Source organism: Peromyscus californicus, unplaced genomic scaffold (assembly GCF_007827085.1).
Source record: "Peromyscus californicus insignis strain IS unplaced genomic scaffold, ASM782708v3 Scaffold_10__1_contigs__length_136768540, whole genome shotgun sequence".
Classification (NCBI taxonomy): Eukaryota; Metazoa; Chordata; class Mammalia; order Rodentia; family Cricetidae; genus Peromyscus; species Peromyscus californicus.
In genome coordinates, this window is record NW_026294391.1 from 61,831,820 (window position 1) to 61,850,217 (window position 18,398).

The 18,398-nt window shown below is 43.5% G+C and overlaps 1 protein-coding gene and 1 pseudogene across 7 annotated transcripts in view; one reads left to right on the top strand and one right to left on the bottom strand.

Moving 5' to 3' along the window:
* Positions 1–16,826, bottom strand: part of Atrx (ATRX chromatin remodeler) — a 188,969-nt gene extending 172,143 nt beyond the window's left edge. For 5 of the 7 annotated variants that reach the window (XM_052734627.1, XM_052734580.1, XM_052734576.1 and 2 more), the window contains exon 1: positions 16,566–16,826. In XM_052734627.1, the coding sequence (XP_052590587.1) occupies positions 16,566–16,585 (20 nt within the window). In that variant the 5' untranslated portion in view covers positions 16,586–16,826. Of the gene's footprint in view, positions 1–16,424 lie in introns of all 7 variants that reach the window. The other 2 variants (XM_052734610.1, XM_052734591.1) reach the window with 1 other exon arrangement.
* Positions 694–13,433, top strand: LOC128113460 (small ubiquitin-related modifier 2-like; annotated as a pseudogene).
* Positions 16,827–18,398: the final 1,572 nt, after the last annotated feature.

Consider the following 18,398-nt stretch of genomic DNA (forward strand, 5'->3'; position numbering starts at 1 on the left):
TTTGAATAGATCTATAGAATTTCTTTAAGACATGTAGTAATAAATGGTCATGTTAGTTGTAAATGTAAGTTTAAATAAGGTTAAGTATATTTGCTAAGGTAGTATAAGAAGTATATTTACTGAGGTAGTCCTATAGAATGTAAGTAAGGCTTAGGTAAGGTTTATAAAGTAGACGTATAGAATGTAAATTTAAATAAGAAATGTAAAGGCTTGAGTAGGACTTAGGGGTTGTAGAGTAGAAAGTAAGTTTATTATGTAGGCTTCAATGAGACTTGGGTAAGGTTTATAAAGTAGTCCTATAGAATGTAGGTTTAAATAGGTCATAGATTTTAGTCAAAAAAATGTAGGTTTAGAATATATAGGCTTTAGGTCTAAGGATATGAAGAGGTTTTTCCAACCTGAGAAAACAATATCCATAGCAGACTTGGCAGTTCCAGAAACCACCAATAACAAGAAGCAGCAGCTCCAGAGACTGCCAGCTTCAGAAAGGTGCAGCCAGGTGTCCCCGGCTGAGACCCATGAAGCATCACAGCTTCTCAAGGAGCTTCTCAAGAGCCAGTGCAAGCGCCAGCAGCCAGAGGGTCTGGAAGCTGAGAACCTCAAGGCATCAACACTGTGCAGGTGGCAGATGCATGAGGGTCTACAAGCTTTCTACCGAGAGAAAGCCACGGTGAAAAATGAACAAGCTAAGCCATGAGAGAGGCTGACGACAAGCAGCAGCTTGGAAAGCCCTGCAGAGGTACAGTGCTTCGGGAAAGGTGAACAGCAAGATTCTGCAGCCTTTGAGACGACAGACACACTGCGAGAAAGGCGAACAGCGGAGAAGAGTCCAGCGGTTCTCAGGAAAGATGAACAACGAGCAATGGAGAGTTCGGAGACCAGACTGCTTCCGGAGGCCAAGAGCAGACAGACAGCAGAGAGCTGTCGGTGCCAGACGAGCAGCTGAGGCACTCCGGAACTGCTGAGTGCTCCAGGCTGAACAGGCAGACCAGGGATCTGTGGCCGGGACCCGGTTTGCTGAGCACTTGGACCATCAGCGATGCAGGTAACAGGTTTTTCTCCCAAAGCCAGGGTTGCTGTGGGAAGGCCACAGTTTCTGCTCATGACAGCTGAAGGAGCACTGAGCCCATGTGGCTGTGAGGTGAAGCTCTCTAGCCTGGTCCAGGAGTGGCCCAGCTGCAGAGGGCTGCAGACTGCAGAGCACAGTGGTGGCTGGGAGCAGAGGTTTCAGAGAGACTTGCTTGAACTGAAAAGTTTCGGTTGTGGGACTTCTCGTATTTGGAGCTGTTTGCTTCAGAGTCATTACGACTCTGACGGCTATACACAGACTTAAAGGCAGCTGACAAGCCAGGCCCTGACTACGAGTGCTCATTGGAACTTTTAGGAATGGTACCAGAACTCTTTTTGAACTTTTGAACTTAAGAAATGAAATGGACAGTAATGATTTCATTACAATGGGGCAAGTTTAAATCTGCTTATGCATATAGGCTCTATCAACGGTGATGACTTATGAACTGTTTATGTAAAAATGGAACTGCTTAAAAATCAAACTGTTTACAGAAATTTAGGTTTTCTTTTTTTTTTTTTTTTTTTTTTTTTTTGGTTTTTCAAGACAGGGTTTCTCTGTGTAGCTTTGCGCCTTTCCTGGAACTCACTTGGTAGCCCAGGCTGGCCTCGAACTCACAGAGATCCGCCTGGCTCTGCCTCCCGAGTGCTGGGATTAAAGGCGTGCGCCACCACCGCCCGGCAAAATTTAGGTTTTCTAACTAGGCTTGAGATTCAATTTAAAATATAAAGAAAAGGGAGAGTTACTATTCCTCAGTATATTTAATTTAAAAAATATTTTCGTGTTACTTGAGTGAATTAATGTTATGTTTTGTATAGTTCTACTAAGAAATTGTTCTTGAATGTAGCTTTGTAGGTTGAAAGTAGGTTTGTATGAAGGTTGAGAGTAGGAATTATAATTTTGTATAGTTTTGTTTATGTTAGAATTATTATGTTAGCCGGGCGGTGGTAGTGCACGCCTTTAATCCCAGCACTTGGGAAACAGAGCCAGGCAGATCTCTGTGAGTTCGAGGCCAGCCTGGGCTACCAAGTGAGTTCCAGGAAAGGCGCAAAGCTACACAGAGAAACCTGTCTCGAAAAACAAACAAACAAACAAAAATATTATGTTAAGTTTAATGCAGTTGCATCAAGAGTTTTTTCTTTTGAAATATAAAGAAGAAGAAGGATTTGTTATAGCCCACTAGGTTTCCTAGTGGCTGTACCTAGCAAGACTGCCTAAGAAGTTGATTGAACCATGGGCCTGGGTACCAGGTGACTTGTAACTAGCAAGGGAAAGTCTTTTGCTCCACCCCTTGGCATTGTTATAAATTGACCTTTGGAATCAAGTTCTGTGGATAAGGATCCAGGTCCACCTAAGTCTATCCTGTGTTTTCTCTGTTTCTCTCCCTCTCTATTTCTAACTAAGTCTCTTATCCCTCATTTCTCAAGAGTCCCTGGAGTAAATAGTGGTGGGGGCTGGTCTCCCACACAGACATGTACAAAAATATAAATAAAAATAAATATCTTTCAGAAAGTATAACAGTAATAGCATGTTCTGAAGACAGTATTCTATCTCACTCCACTTCTTCTAGCTTTTTTTTAAAGTTTTATGTGTATGAGTGTATATGTAAGCGCACTCTCTGGAAGAACAGTGAGTCATCTCTCTAGCCCTTATTTCTAGTTCTTATATTCTGTCCAACCCCATTCTGTGATGCTCTCTGAGATTTAGAGGAAGTGATATACAAGTCCCATGTAGGCTGGGCATTCAACATTCACTTATTTCAGCACTCCTGACCATTATAAATGGTCTTTGAGTCTTTTTAGTTACCATCACCCACAGGGGAGGGGGGGTCGTCTGGCGTGAGCACTAATCTGTGGGTATTAAGCATAATTATTCAGGTGGCAATTTGTAAAAGCGCAATGTAAACTCTGTGGGGCAGTACTCCTATCCTTTGCTGTCAGTGTGTTGTATTTAGAACATTTTCTGGTTCTAAATAAAACAGAACCAGAACTGTATAATTCTGGCAATAATAATCAGTGATAACACAAGAAGTTACTAAACCTGACACTAATCTGCTTTATAGCCATTAATTGCCTTGATTTTCACAAAACTCCTAAAGTATCTGATAAATCAATACTTTTTACAGGATAACAATTAGAGTAAATCTAATAATGTAACAAGTGAGTTCCTAAAAGTACTGGTACTGAGATGGCTCATCAGGTTTAACCCCTGGAATCCATATAAAGATGGAAGGAACTCGTTGCCAAGCCTGACTGACAATGAGCATTCAATGCCCAGGGACCCACAGGACAGGAGGAGAGACCCATGTGTACTAGCAGTCCTCTGAACTCCACATGTGGGCCCCCTATACTCACACTAAAAAAGTAAATAAATAACCATAACAAAAAGTTTTTCATCAAGGCCAAGGAGTAGCCTCAGTGGATAAAACATTTGCTACACAAGATAGAACCAGAGATCAGATTCCAGAACCCACATAAAAAGCTTGGCAGATGTGGCAGCTGCTTGTAATTCCAGTATTCACATGGTAGACTAGGACATCTGAGGGAAACTGGCTACCTAGAGTAGCCAGAAATTTGAGAACTCGGGGTCAACAAGAGATCCTGACTCAATAATTACAGTGGAGAGAGATTCAGTAAGACACCTAAACATCAACTTCAGGCCTCCAAAAACATGTACAAACGTGTGCATATGTGAACACACACAGGGATACACACACACATATATAAATATATATGCAAAATAAAAATCACTGGACAAGCAGGATGCAGTGACGCAGGCCCATAATCCCAGAACTTGGGAGACTTGAGCTACTAATATACAGCAAACTAGAGGCAAGCCTAGTCCACAAGACACTCTATCTTAAAAAATAACAACTAGAGGATGTTTTCTTCAGTGGTGTAGCCACTAATAAGGTGCCTGTGTACCAGTAAAGAGTTCCCATCCAACTGCCAGGTGTGACACAAACCTTTAGTCCCAGCACTTGGGAGGCAGAGGCAGGCAAAGTTGTGAGTTAGAGGCCAGCTGGGTCTATACAGCAAGTTCCAAGCCAGCCAGGATTACACAGTGAGATCCTGTCTCAAAAATGAAATAAAATAAAATCAGCAGACCATGCAAATTTGTGAGATCAACATCAGAACTCATAGGGAAACAATGAGATGAGAAGCTTAACACTTGCTGGGCGGAGATGGTGCATGCCTTTAATCCCAGCACTCAGGAGGCAGAGGCAGGCGGATCTCTGTGAGTTCGAGGCCAGCCTGGTCGACAGAGAGAGTTCCAGGACAGACAGGAATGCACAGAGAAATCCTGTCTCAGAAAACAAACAAACAAAAACAGCACAACACTAAAAAATACCCACCAGAGAGTCAAGCATACTAGTGCACACCTGTAATCCTGTCACTCAGGAAGCTGGGGAAGGAAAGTAATGTGCTCAAAGCCATTCTCTCCTACATACAAGTTCAAGGCCAGCCTTGGCCACATGAGACTCTGTATCAAAACCAAAAAACAATTTCAAAAAGAATACTGTATGTGGTGGCTCATAATCCCAGCACTGGGAGTAAAAGGTGATGAAGAAGGTAGACTGGACCACAGAGTGAGACCCTGTCTCAATAAATAAATAAATAAGGAAGGAAGGCATGAACAAAAAACAAACAATATAGGTTAAATATAGGACAAAGGGGTTTTTTTCCTTTATCTTATGTATGTGGTGTTTTGCCTATATGTATGTATACACACCATACTTAAACAATGCTGCAGAAGCCACAAGAAGGCATAACTGGAGTAACAGATAGTTGTGAGCTGCCATGTGGGTACTAGGAACTGAACCTGGGTCCTCTGCAAGAGCAGCCAGTGCTCTTAACCTCTGAGCCATCTCTCCAGCCCCGAAATGATAGCAATTTTACACAATTTACACGATCCAGAAATGCACATGATCCAGAAATGCACAAACACAGTAAGTATGAAGTATGACACTTTGCCTTGAAAACAGAAGTTTGCTTGTGGAAGTAGGCTTCAAAAGAGTTGCAGGTCATAAGTCAGGTGTGGTAGCACATGCCTGTAATCTTAGCACTCACAAGAAGCTAATGGAAGAAGATAAGGGCAAGTTTAAGGCCAGAACAGGCTTTAGAAGGTGAGGCTCAGGCCTCCTTGCTCTACAGAGTAATACTGTCTCAAAACAAATATTTGCAGCTTGTGAATTATTGTGAAATGGTAGAAGGCTATGGTAGGCTATGGAAATTGAATGGAAAACTTAACAGATGCAGTTAGGTGTGACTCCTAACATGGTGAACCGAGGTAGCCGATAAATGTTTGGCAGGAATACATGTTTATGCATGTATTTTTATGCAACTCTACTCAGCTGGGTGTGGTTTTCCTGCACTTACCTAGTGCAGAAATCAACAAACGCTTTCTTTCTATAAAGGCCAAGAGAATACTTCCTTTAGGCTTTGTAGACCATAAGGGGCAACAATTCAACTCTACAACTACAAAATGGAGTTGCTACACACACACACACACACACACACACACACACACACACACACCAGGAGACATAAACAAACAGGCTTGGGTGCATCCCAATAGAACTTACAAAAAAGGAGCTACAAACGGGTAGCTAGATCAGTCTGCTGACCTGACTCTGCAGAGGAAATCCTGCATAAGCCAAGTGTTAAATTCTGCCTTATGTTCAAATTGTTCTTTGATGCATCAATCTTTTGAAGCAAGCTAGAGGCGTGTTTTCAAAACAAGCATCAAAATTAAATTTGGAACCTATCAAATAAAAACATGTTCTGCTTTTTTATTTTATTTATTTATTTTGAGAAAGGATTTCTCTGTGTAAGTCTTGGGTGTCCTGCAACTCAATTTATAGACCAGGCTGGCCTTGCACTCACAGGGACTCACCTGCCTCTGCCTCTGGGATGCTGGGATTAATGGTGTGTGCCACCTCACCCAGCCTCAAAACACAATATACCTTCCTCACAGTAGCTGTACTTTAAACTACTAGGGGCCTAGATGCTCAGGCCTTCGCCTGGGAGGATTCCTTTCCCCCAGACAATGGCTCTGTTGCTGCCGCTAAAGGTAGCTTTAACTGAATCTCTTATAGTTCTAATAAAACTCGAGATTCGAAGGCTAGGATGAAAACCTGAGAGCTCAGAAAGTAGCAACTGGCTAAAACTTTCTCTTCGCTGTTAGCAGCTGTGAACTGAGATCATCAGACCCATTCACAAGAGTAAAGAGCATCTGTAAACTAACCAAGCGACAAAGCTAACATTGAGACTGTACAACAGTTAAACAATACTTCCACCTCCCTCCACGGGTTAAAATAAGTCTAAGCTGACCTTCTTCCAAAAGGAAAATGCTAACATATAGTTGTTTTGCTTTTGGTTTTTGTTTTGTTTTATTTTGTTTTGGCTTTCTCAAACTGCCATTCCTCATATCTAGAATCCTCTCATAGTCTTGTCAAAATTGTGCCCATCCTCTAAGGACTAGATTGAAGTATCTACTGCATCTACATTTCTTAGTCTCCATAACAAATGCCTTCGAATCACGTTGGTGTAGTGATGTACACCTATAATCCAGCACTCAGGAGGCTGAGGCAAGATTATTGCAAATTAGAAGCCAGCCTGGGCTACAAAGTAAGACTGTTCCAGAAGAAGAGAAAGAGGGAGAGAAATAGGCAGAGGTAGCAGTAGCAGCAGCAAAGATGCAGGAGTAAAATGTCTTTCTCGGGCTTGAAGTGTTAATCTAAGGTAGGGTGCATACTTAGTTAGCATGCTGAAGAGATCCACAGCACTACCAAAAAGGAGGGGCTAGCTTCCTACTCCCACAGTAACTCCCACTGTACCCTGTGCAGCATTTTATCACTTTTTAATTTGCTCCAAATATTTGTGTACATGTCTTATTACTTCTACTATGTGTAAAATAAGACTAATTTCTAACCATACTAATCTTTCCACCTAGATTGCCCTCTCATAGTCAAATCTTAGATACCAACACATTCAAAACTCAAATAGAAGAGCTAGGGTTGTGGCCCATGCCTGGAATCCATCAGGACTTAAAAGCTGGCCTCTGCTATATAAATTCAAGGCCAGCCTAGATAGAAGATTCTGTCTCTTAAGATTCAATGGCAATTCCATCTAGTGTGTAAAGCTTTACTAGACATCTCTCTATAAGTCACCATTCCCTCCATTTGTGATCCTAGCACAGCCAATAAATATAGTGTCACTCTTTTAGTGACACTTTGGAACTGCTTCCTTACTCACATATGTCTCTCTTAATTAAGAATGCCTACCAGGGCCGGGCGGTGGTGGCGCATGCCTTTAATCCCAGCACTTGGGAGGCAGAGCCAGGCGGATCTCTGTGAGTTCGAGGCCAGCCTGGACTACCAAGTGAGTTCCAGGAAAGGCGCAAAGCTACACAGAGAAACCCTGTCTCAAAAAACCGAGAAAAAAAAAAAAAAAGAATGCCTACCAGGTCATCAAGTCTTTGTTTGTTTGGGGAGGCAGTCTGTGCGATAGCACACGTAGAGTCCTGTGTTTCAGGAGTAAAACACTAGGTTGGCCATAAGCACCTTTACGTGCTCAGCCAGCTTGCTGAATCAGGGTGGAGGGTGAGGGGTTGGAAGTGGGGAAGTGGAGGCATGGGAAGAAACACAGAAAACTATATTACACATACAGTGCCCAGCCTTGCTCCTCACTGACACTCAAGTATTAGATTAACTGGCAAAGTATTTTCCCAAAATAGAGTGTAGGTTATTGATACGCCCACACTACTGACATACCAATAATAACCTAAACGACAATTATGAGGGACAAATACCAAGAACAGGAATAGCTATTTTAAGCCAAAACTGAGAGACTTTCTCCGAGGCAGGATGTGAAAATAGTAGCTACAGGGCAAATCTCAAACAACCTTTTCCTGGGCAACAATCTTTCCCCAGGCAGAAAGAACACCTGCCTATGGTAATAAAGGTCTTTTAAGAGGTATCATTTCAATCACAAAAGGACAAAAATACACTAGATAGAAAGTAGAACAAAATCTAGAGCCAAAATTAGCAAATGGTTCTTCTCAGTAAATGTCTGCACATGTATGTATACATGATACACAGCACATGAGCAACAGAACATCTGCATACAATCGAAGTTTCAGAGCAAAAAAAGATGCATGTACACTGAATAAACAAACTTCCCCTCATCACGATCTTCCTTCCTATACCCCCAGAAGCAAAGCAAAGCAAATCTCAAAAAGCAGAGACGTTTCTAAAATTGGAATATCTACTACAAATTCATTCTACTAATATCAAAATATAGACTTGGAAATGAAATTTATCTATCAAGCTCATACAATCATGATAAGATGTAGCTATGTGACTAGAAAAGACAGGTTTGGGTCAGTTCACAGCAGTCCTCAAACTATTAAGACTTAGGTCCTCTTTACAATCTTAAAATTAACAAGGATTCCAAAGATTTTACTAATAAGTACTGTTGTTGTGCTAAACAGAGAGGCAAAAGCCTATGCTCCTACCACTTGTGAGGATGAGATAAGAGTATCATGAGTTGGAGGCCAACCCAGACAGCACAATAGTTTCAAAGCTGACATAGGCTATACATCCATACCCTGTCTCAAAAAAATATTACCTCACATGCCTACATCCGTTCAGAAATATTCTTTTCTTCTGTTTGGCTTTTTGAGACAGATTCTTACCACGTTTCACAGGTTTGTCTAGAACTCATAATCTTCCTGTCTCAGCCCTGAAGTTAGGCACCAGCACCCCCAGTCAGAAATACTCTTTTATAGTGGTTTGTACTACACGTACTTACTTAAAGAGACTTACCATATCTAACTGACAACTCAAAGGTCAACTACAACAAAGGATGCCAAAACCTAGCCTGATCAAAATGAAGGCTGAAGTTGGTGAGGTAAAAAATGCCTATAATGGGCTGGAGAGATGGCTCAGAGGTTGGGAGCGCCAACTGCTCTTCCAGAGGTCCTGGGTTCGGTCCCCAGTCCCCACATGGCCAGCCATCTGTAATGAGATCTGGCACCCTCTTCTGTATACATAATAAATAAATAATTTAAAAAAAAAAAGAATGCCTATAATCTACCAGTAGTGGCGCCTGCCTTTAATCCCAGCACCCAAGAAGCAGAGGTAGGCAGATCTCTGTGAGTTCGAGGCCAGCTGGGTCTACAAAGCAAGTTCCAGGACAGCTACATAGTGAGATCCTGTCTCAAAAACAAACAAAAAGAATTCCTATAATCACAGCACTTAGGGGGTGAGCACAAGGAATCTGATGTCAGCCCTACATGAGACCAGTGTCTGAAAAATAAGGGTCACAAATTTTTTGTAGTACTAGGGATTGAACCCCCAGAGCCTATTCACTCACACCATGCAAGGGCTTTACTTTACCACTGGCCTATCTTTACTGCCCTCTTTTTACTTTTTCATTTTGAGGCAGGATCTCACTCAGTTGCAGAGATTGGCTCTGAATTCACTCTGTAGCCCTGACTAGCCTTGAACTTGCAATCTTCCTACCTCAGCTTCCCCAGTAGGTGGGATTACAGGCCTGTGTACCCAGGCCTAACCCCAGTCTTTCTTTTCACCCCAAACCAGAAATAACCAAGTAACTGATATTTTAATGCTTGCAAAATCCTTCTCAAGCTTGCAAAAGTGCACCTACACACACACTCACACACAGGCCTGGCTTAATGTTTTCCACATTGTTGAAATAAAATATTTGCCCAGCTAACATATATAACAAATTGGGTTACTGTCCAATTGCTTGATAACTATCACCTTACCAGACACTTTCTAAGACATTAACATCTCTCAAATCAGACAACTTCTACTTTAAGACTAGCCAACGTGGTGGCATACACCTTTAATCCCAACGCTTGGAAGGCATAGACTAGCAGATCTCTGAGGTTGAAACCAGCCTGATCTACATAACAAGTTCCAAGCCGGCCAGGGTTACACAGTGAGACCTTGTCTAAAAGGGGGGGTTGGGGGTAGAGAGATGGCTCATTGGTTAAAAGCATCATATATTGCTCTTCTAGAAGATCTGAGTTCAAATCCCAGCACCCACATCAGGTGGTTCACGGCCACTTGTAACTCCAGTTCCAAAGAGATCCAACACCTCTGGCCTATGCAGGAAACACACTCATGAGCACATACCCACTCTCTCACACACACATCCACATTATTAAAAGTAGTAATATAAATTAATAAAATATAAATCAATAAGTACAGAAAAACAAAAGGCTAGGTCTTGTGGTCCACGGCTACCACCTCCTTCTGTCGCTGCTGGGGCTGCTTGTGTGTTATTTCAGTGTGGGCCTGGGCCTCTTTTGGGAGACCGCTCTCACCGTGGCAGATGAGAAAAAAAATCAAAGGAGTCCAAGCCTGAGAACAACGATCATATTAATGTGAAGCAGGTCTGGGGCAGGGTGGTTCTGTGGTGCAGTGAAAGATTAAGAGGCCTACTCCCCTCGGTAAACTAATAAAAGTCTATTATGAACAGCAGGGTTTGTTAATGAGGCAGATCAGGTTCAGGGCTGATGGACAATCGACCAATGAAACAGACACACCTGCACAGTTGGAAACGGAGGCCGAACACAGGATTGATGCACTCCAGCGACAGACAGGAGCTGGCTACTTAAAGGAGACCTCTACCTTACTCCAGAATAGTCTCCTTTAAAAAGCCGAAAGTGGGTCCCACCACATGCTGACAGCAGAGTTTTCTCGTCTTTCATCCCCTTCCCCAGTCCTGTATTGTTTATGGAGTACTGGTGTATGTGCACAAGCATGCTGTGCGGCGGCTTCTCTTTTCAAACCCGACTGTTATGTTCTGTTGTGGAGGGTATCAAATGGGAATGGTCTGGGGAAGGTACCGACTGGTTCTGGGAAAATAGCCCCTTTCTCCATTAGCAGCACGATCATTCAGCTCATTCAGCAGAGTCCGGTAGGTGACTTTGCTCTCGTTGTTTAACAAATGAACCCAACAACATGAAATTCCTTGTATACCTTGTTGGAGCAGAGAATTTTAATGTTTTCCTTTATCACTGTAAAACCAAGGACAAATTGACAACTTTTTTTTGTATGTAACTGTTACATGTACGGCAATCTGAATTTCAGTAGTGGTAAATTACTCTTGAAAAAAATAAGACAGTTTTCCCTTCAAGTCAAGCAATAACAGCTGGGGAAGTAAGTGGTAGAGTATTTGCCTAGCATACGAAAGGCCCTGGGCTGGGTCCCCAAGACTGGGTGGAGGTTATAACACATTATCAGCTGTCGGCATTTCAAATAATCAGCTGGCACAAGGATTAGAATGACAAGTTCTATCAAATCTCTGTACCACCAATTCTCTCAATACCAAGATCTCAACACCAATATAAGTTTATTAGTTGATCAGATGTTCATTTTCCATAATCCCATGTTTAAAAATAAAACAGCCTGGCGGTGGTGGCACACGCCTTTAATCTCAGCACTTGGGAGGCAGAAGCAGGCAGATCTCTGAGTTCCAGGCCAGCCTGGGCTACAGAGTGAGTTCCAGGAAAGGCACAAAGCTACACAGAGGAAACCCTGTCTCAAAAAAACAAAATAAATAAATTAATTAATTAGATGAAATAAAAAATAAAATAAAATAAAACAGCTGCTGGGTGTGGTGGTGCACACTTTTAATCCTAGCACGAAGGAGGCAGAGGCTTCTCTGTGTAGACCTGGCTCTCCTGGAACTCACTCTGTAGACCAGGCTGGCCTCGAACTCACAGAGATCCACCTGCCTCTGCCTCCTGAGTGCTGGGATTAAAAGCGTGCGTCACCACCGGCCGGCCACAAACACAATTTTAAATTAAAGGAATTCAATCCCAGCACTTGGAGGCTGAAGGAGGAGACTGGTCATTAATAACAAGCCACCCTAGACTACCACCTGAGTTCAAGGCTTTGGGCCACATAATGAGTGAGACCTTGTCTCAACTAAAAATAAAACAGAACACAAGCTGAGTTAAGACTGGGTAGAATCCCAGCTCCACTAATTACAAGTTGTAAAACTTCAATCAAGTTGTCTCCATTTCCTCACCAGCAAAATGGGGAAGATGAAGTTGTATTCTGAAAATTAATCTCAACTCTACAAGCTGGGTCTTGGATGCTTCAACACTTAAGAGCTCCTGTAGAAAATCAGAGGTTGGATGCTGGCACCCATTGTCAGGTGGTTCACAACTGCCTGTAATTCCAGCTTAAAGGGACCCAATACCCTCTTTTCTGGCCTTGTGCTTGAGTAAGAATGGCCCACATAACTCATATATTTGAATGTTTAGTCATCAGGAAGTGACACTATTTGAGAATCAGTAGGTGTGGCCTTGCTGGAGGTTTGAAAAGCCCACGCCAGGCCCAGTTTCTACCTGCCCCTCCCTCTCCCCTCCCCCACCTCTGCTACTGGGTCTAGCACCATGAGTACTGACATGCTCCCACCATAATGGACTAACCCTCTGAAACTGTAAACAAGCCCCCCAATTAATGCTGTGGTCATGGTGTCTCTTCACAGCAATAGAACAGTGTTGGCACTGGCCACTCTTCCGGAGGACCCAGATTAAATTTCCAGCATCCACATGGCAATTTACAACTGTCTGTAACTCCAGTTCCAGGGGATCCGACACCCCCACACAGATACACATATAAGCAAAACACCAATTCACATGAAATAAAAATAAATAAATTTTAAAAAGAATAAGTTAGTACCAGGGACCGAGGTTTTGCTGTAACAGGCCCAACCATCCTGTTGGAGGAATATGGAAGACTTTGGACTAAAAAAATCAGTTGGAAACTTTTAGAAGGGCTTAATGGGCCACTCGGAGCTTGGAAGACAATGCTCAGGGAGATTTGAACTGTGAGGGCCTAGCTCAAGAAGTTTCAGAGGAGAAGAATATTAGTAAGTGGCCTAGAGACCATTCTTGTGAAATTTTGGCAAAGAATGTGGGTACTTGCCCTTGTCCTAAAAATACGCCTGAAAGATAAAAACTGAAGAGTTTTAGATTAATGTCATTAGCAGAAGAGATTTCCATTGACCATATTGACCTAGTGTGGGTTATTAGCAATCACTCTTAGGCATATCCATAATGAAAAGGAGCAAGCTGAACAAAAAAGAAACACAAAATGGACAGTTTAAGGGGAAAGGGGGCACCAGGAAGTGTAATGAGGTAAGTGCTCAAGGAGATAAAAAGCTAAAAGAGCCGGGCGGTGGTGGCGCACGCCTTTAATCCCAGCACTCGGGAGGCAGAGCCAGGCGGATCTCTGTGAGTTCGAGGCCAGCCTGGGCTACCAAGTGAGTTCCAGGAAAGGCGCAAAGCTACACAGAGAAACCCTGTCTCGAAAAACCAAAAAAAAAAAAAAGCTAAAAGAAAGCCTGGTGCTAAAGGACTAAAGGGAGCGGTGACCTCAGGGCAAGACCCCACCTAGCTAAGCGTCCAACCTGTGAAAAGGAGTTAAAGAAACATTTAAGACAGTGAAGGAACCATCAAAAACAGAAAGCTGATGAACATGGAATTGAAGGAGGGGACCATGTTCCAGCCCCATCAAGCAGCAGAACATGGCATCTTGGGCCACATGGTTCTGGCTTAAGAGCCAAGGATACAAGAAAGAGGTTACAGAATCTCCCTTCACAACTAAGGAAAGCCACTGAGGCGAGGAATGTGTCGGAGATGTCCCTGCATGGAGGTCTAGAGAGGTCATTGCATGAAGCTGTGAAGGTGAATGACCTTGGAGACCCCAAAATGTTGGAGATGCCAGATTGTGGATACCTGCAGAGGAAAGCTGCTAACAGGGAGTGGAACCAGCCCAAGACAGAGAAGTGTGTTGCAGTCAACCAAGCTGAAAGGAGTTGGAGATCCCGGAAGAATGCTCCTCACCACGATGATAACGAACTAAACCTCTCCTCACCACGATGATAATGAACTAAACCTCTGAAACTGTAAGCAAGCTCCCAATCAAACGTTTCCATGCGAGTTGCCATGGTCATGGTGTCTCTTCACAGTAACAGAGCAGTGACTAAGACAGGCCTCCTCCAGCACCCGCACACATGTATATGTATATACACATACAAACACATAAATTAAGACACATCTTTAAAATAAAAACATATCATGGCCTGCCATGATGGCTCAGTGGATAAAGGTGTTTGCTGCCAAGACTGAGGACCTGAGTTCTACCCCCTGCATCCACATGATGGAAGGGGAGAATGCTCTCTGACTCCTGTAGGTCTCACACATACACATACACTAAATAAATGTAACTTTAAAATTTGCTAATTATGCAAGAACAACAAGTACTCAGTTTTAGTTATGATTATTATCACCACCAGGATCTAAAAAAAAAACCCTCAAGACTAGCAAAAATAAATAAATAAATACAACCCCAGCATAATGTAATATGCATAATTTCTTTATCCTAAAGAAAGGGAGAGGAGCTTCCTGAGGTGGTTATGTGTAGTAGTCCCAGATACTGGAAAAACTGAGACAGGAAGATCTACTGCGCCTAGGAATTAAAGACCAGCCTGGTCAATACAGTTTCAAAATAAAATGTACAAAGAGGCCTGGGAGGTGCAGCTCAGTAGGAGAGCAATAGGTTAGCATGCACAAGGCTCTAGTTCATTCCCCAGCACTGCAAAGAGGACATGATAGCTCAGTTGGTAGCATGCTTACTTAGCGTGCACCAAAGTCCTGGGTTCAATCCCCTAGCCCAGCAAAACCCAGGATAGTGACATGTAATGCCAGCTCTGGGAAGTTTATGATCATCCTTCACTACGCAGTTCAAAGCCAGTTTTGTTTACATGAGATCCTGTCTCAAAAAAAAAAAAAAAAGACAGAAAGAAAGGAAATAAAAGAAAAGAGAAAAGGAGAAAATCTAAGTACAACCTATATATTTTTTTCCTTTTGATACAGTCTTAGGATATTGACCAGGCTGGACTTGAACTTCTGAGATCCAAGATTGTTTTGCCTCAGCCTCTTGATCCGTAGAGGCTACAGGCAACACCTATGTTTTCTGTTCGGGAATTTTTAGCTTTGCGTCAGGCTAGCTTCAGATCCTTGAGTCGCCAGCTTCACCTTCCACAAAGGCAAAATACAGACAACTAAGTAAGAAACTAAGTAAAATCTAGAAATCACATAGAACTGTAAGGTACACCATTTGAATAAATAAACACGAATACCTGATAATAACCAGCCAATATTTCCCAATACCCCATAAATAAAGATTTGCTTTACTTGAGCCAATTAACACAAACTTATAAAGCAAGGCAATGATCGCTACACAACTAAGGGCCTGTATTTTAAGAACTAAAGTGTATTTTCCCTAAGTAAAGAGAGCATCTATGCGCTGTTTGTTAATGTAGAAAATAGGCTGGTAGCCTCGTTTTGCCAACTACAAATGCAATTATGATCCACGCTACCTGTAATTTTATTTTGCCACTAGGCACCAAACACGCATCTCATCTGAGTAGAAAAATCACTCAATTCACTCTTAGGATGCAAAGTCAAATATCAAACTGCCCACAAAACAAGGCATCTACATAAAAGCGGTATACATTTCAGATTAACTACTCAAAACTGTCAAGAAGCAAATCGGAAACGCGTGAAAAACAGCCTGAATCTAATAAACGTTTGACTGGTAAGATAAGGCCTGCCGGCCACAGCTACCTTTGCAATAAATCTTACTTCTGGTGAATCCCCGTTAACCGACTCCCCATTCCTCGTGGAACAAATAAATAAAAACATGATCTAACTACTTCTCGAAATCTGCCCCAAACGCGGGGAAAACAACTGATGTCCCACTAAAAACCGGACTTGGCCAAAAGTAGTATGCCGGGGTTCTCAGAAAGCAAAAGCATTAGCCTGCCCTCCTCCCCCGCCGCCGCCCGGGGGTTAAAAAAAAAATCCCAGGATACCCTCCAGGATTTGGAGTGAGAAAGAAGCTACATACCTTTCGAGACACCGTTTTTTGCACCCCCACACCCCCCCCCACCCCGAAAGCTCTTCTGCCAGAGCTGCGGGGAGCCAAGGATTTCCCGTGGCAACCGCCTTCCGAGCTAGCTAGTCCCAGAACCTCACTTCCTCCCGCCGCCCCTCCCCCTCCTCCCCCCTCCCCCTCCTTCCCCACGCAGTCGCTAGGCCCAAAGATTAGGAAGAATGACCACAAGCGCCCAGCGCCCGCGACTCCCCGGCCTCAACGCTGCAGGCACGGAGGCGTGAGCCGAGCAGAGGCTCCCGACTCCGCGGCGGCGGGAGGTGGAGAAGGCAAGGCGCACCGCAGGCCGCCCCCGACACACACCCCTAGCCCCGTAGGGGCTCCCCACCGCACTCCCCCAGCCCCGCTCACCTAGAGGGAAAACGTTGCCGCTGACCGCGAAGCCGCGCGCGGGCCTAGGGCACCTAGCGCACGTCTTTGCAAACACCCCACTCGAGGGGAAGGCTCCCGGGAGCAGACCGCCGGGGCCCGTGACAAGGGCTTGCGTTTTACCTCATGGGCTCAGCGGTCATGTTTTTGGCTCGAACGCCTGCTTGGCTTCGGCAACCCTTGGGTACCGTTCCTCGTCCCCCAGCGCCCGATCCCGAACGAAAAGTACTGGACTCTTAGTAGTCACCGCAGCAGGTGCTGGATCCTCCCGGCAGCTCAAAGGCCGCTACCGCTGCCGCTGCCGCCGCCGCAGGAGCCGCGGAAACAAAGCGACGCCGCCGCGGACGCCATTTTGTTGGGCCGAGGCTCGAGCAGGAGAATTGGCGCGTCCTCCCTCTTCCTCTTTCCGTCAACTATTGGCTACCTCTGCCAGAGCTCAGTGTCTTATTGGCTACGGGAATTCACCTTCTTTGGGGGCCTGTTGCTAAGGCGGTCGACGTCATTTGATCCCCTCCACCTTTTCATAGTGGGGTTCAGTTCATTCCCAGCTGACCTCAAAGTACCAGGGATGCATCTTGACTTTTTCCTGAAAACACTCCTTTGATCCCTCCACTCTACCTCCATCTAATTGACAAAACAGCACCCCATTTACGTTTATTGAGAATTTACTATATGTCGACCTCTATACAGATCCTTTATCTGAATTATCTCATGCAATGCTTGCACCCCCCAAAGTAGGCGGACCTAACATTTTCTGGGTGAGGAAACCAAAGCACAAATTCCACATTCAATCAAACACTCGATCTGGAGGAAAAAAAAAAAGACATACACTCTGTGCTGTTTTGAACACAAGGCTTTGTGCATGCTAAATAAATACTGTATCAATGAGCTACATCCTCAACCCCATGCTCTTAATCATTATTCTAAAAGCGATCCAAAATATATTCTTTCCTTTATTTTGTAATACCCTCGATTTCTCTCCTATATGTTTTATGTATAATATTAATTTGCTGACATGCTTACACAATATGTGCATTTTTACCTTTTGGGGGAAGGGAGTGAGAAGGGATCTCACTATGCAGTCCTGGCTAGGCTGCAGCTCACAATGTAGACGAGGTTGACCTCAAACTTGCGATGACCTTGTTGCCTCCCAAGTGCTTAGAAGACAGATGTACCCCATCACACTTATGGATACTTACAGATACTTATATGTACATGATCAGCAAGACATTGGCGTACAATTCTTTTGATATTGAACAAACTTGAAACTGTTACACACAGATCAGCCATTACTTCAATCTGATGTGATTGGGGGTATAGCTCACAAGCCAACCTATCTAAATCTTTTTTCTCCTCACTTCATTCTTCATTCATAATCTCTGCAAATCACAAATCAGTTTTCTAAGTTAGCAGTTTCCAATTTTGTGCCCACATTTATTCTGCAACACATGTTCATTCTATTTATTTTGTTTGTTCTATTTATTTTTCGTGAAATATCCAACAGCTTCAGTCATGCTTAGATGTCAGGGTTGCAGTTTTGTAATAGAATGGCAAGAGAGAGCCTCTTTTCAAATAATGCATTCTGATAATCAGACTAGCATAACTGTTTTTCTCAAATTTTGAGTCAGGGTTTCATTGTGTATCCCTGGCTATCCTGGAACTCTCTGTAGATCAGGCTGTCCTCAAACTCACAGAGATCTGCCTGCCTCTGTCTCTGATGTGCTAGAATTAAAGGCGTCCACCACTACACCAGGCTGACTAGTATAACTTTTTCAAGATTTGTTTTATTTTGCATGTTTGAGTGCCTAGATATGTGTATGTGCACAAGTCCTCACATTCTAGAAGAGGGTGTTGGATCTCCTGGAACTGGAGTTACAATCAGCTGTGAACTGCCTGATGTGGGTTCTGGGAACAGCAAGTGCTCCTCACCACTAAACCATCTCTCCCACCTCTAGT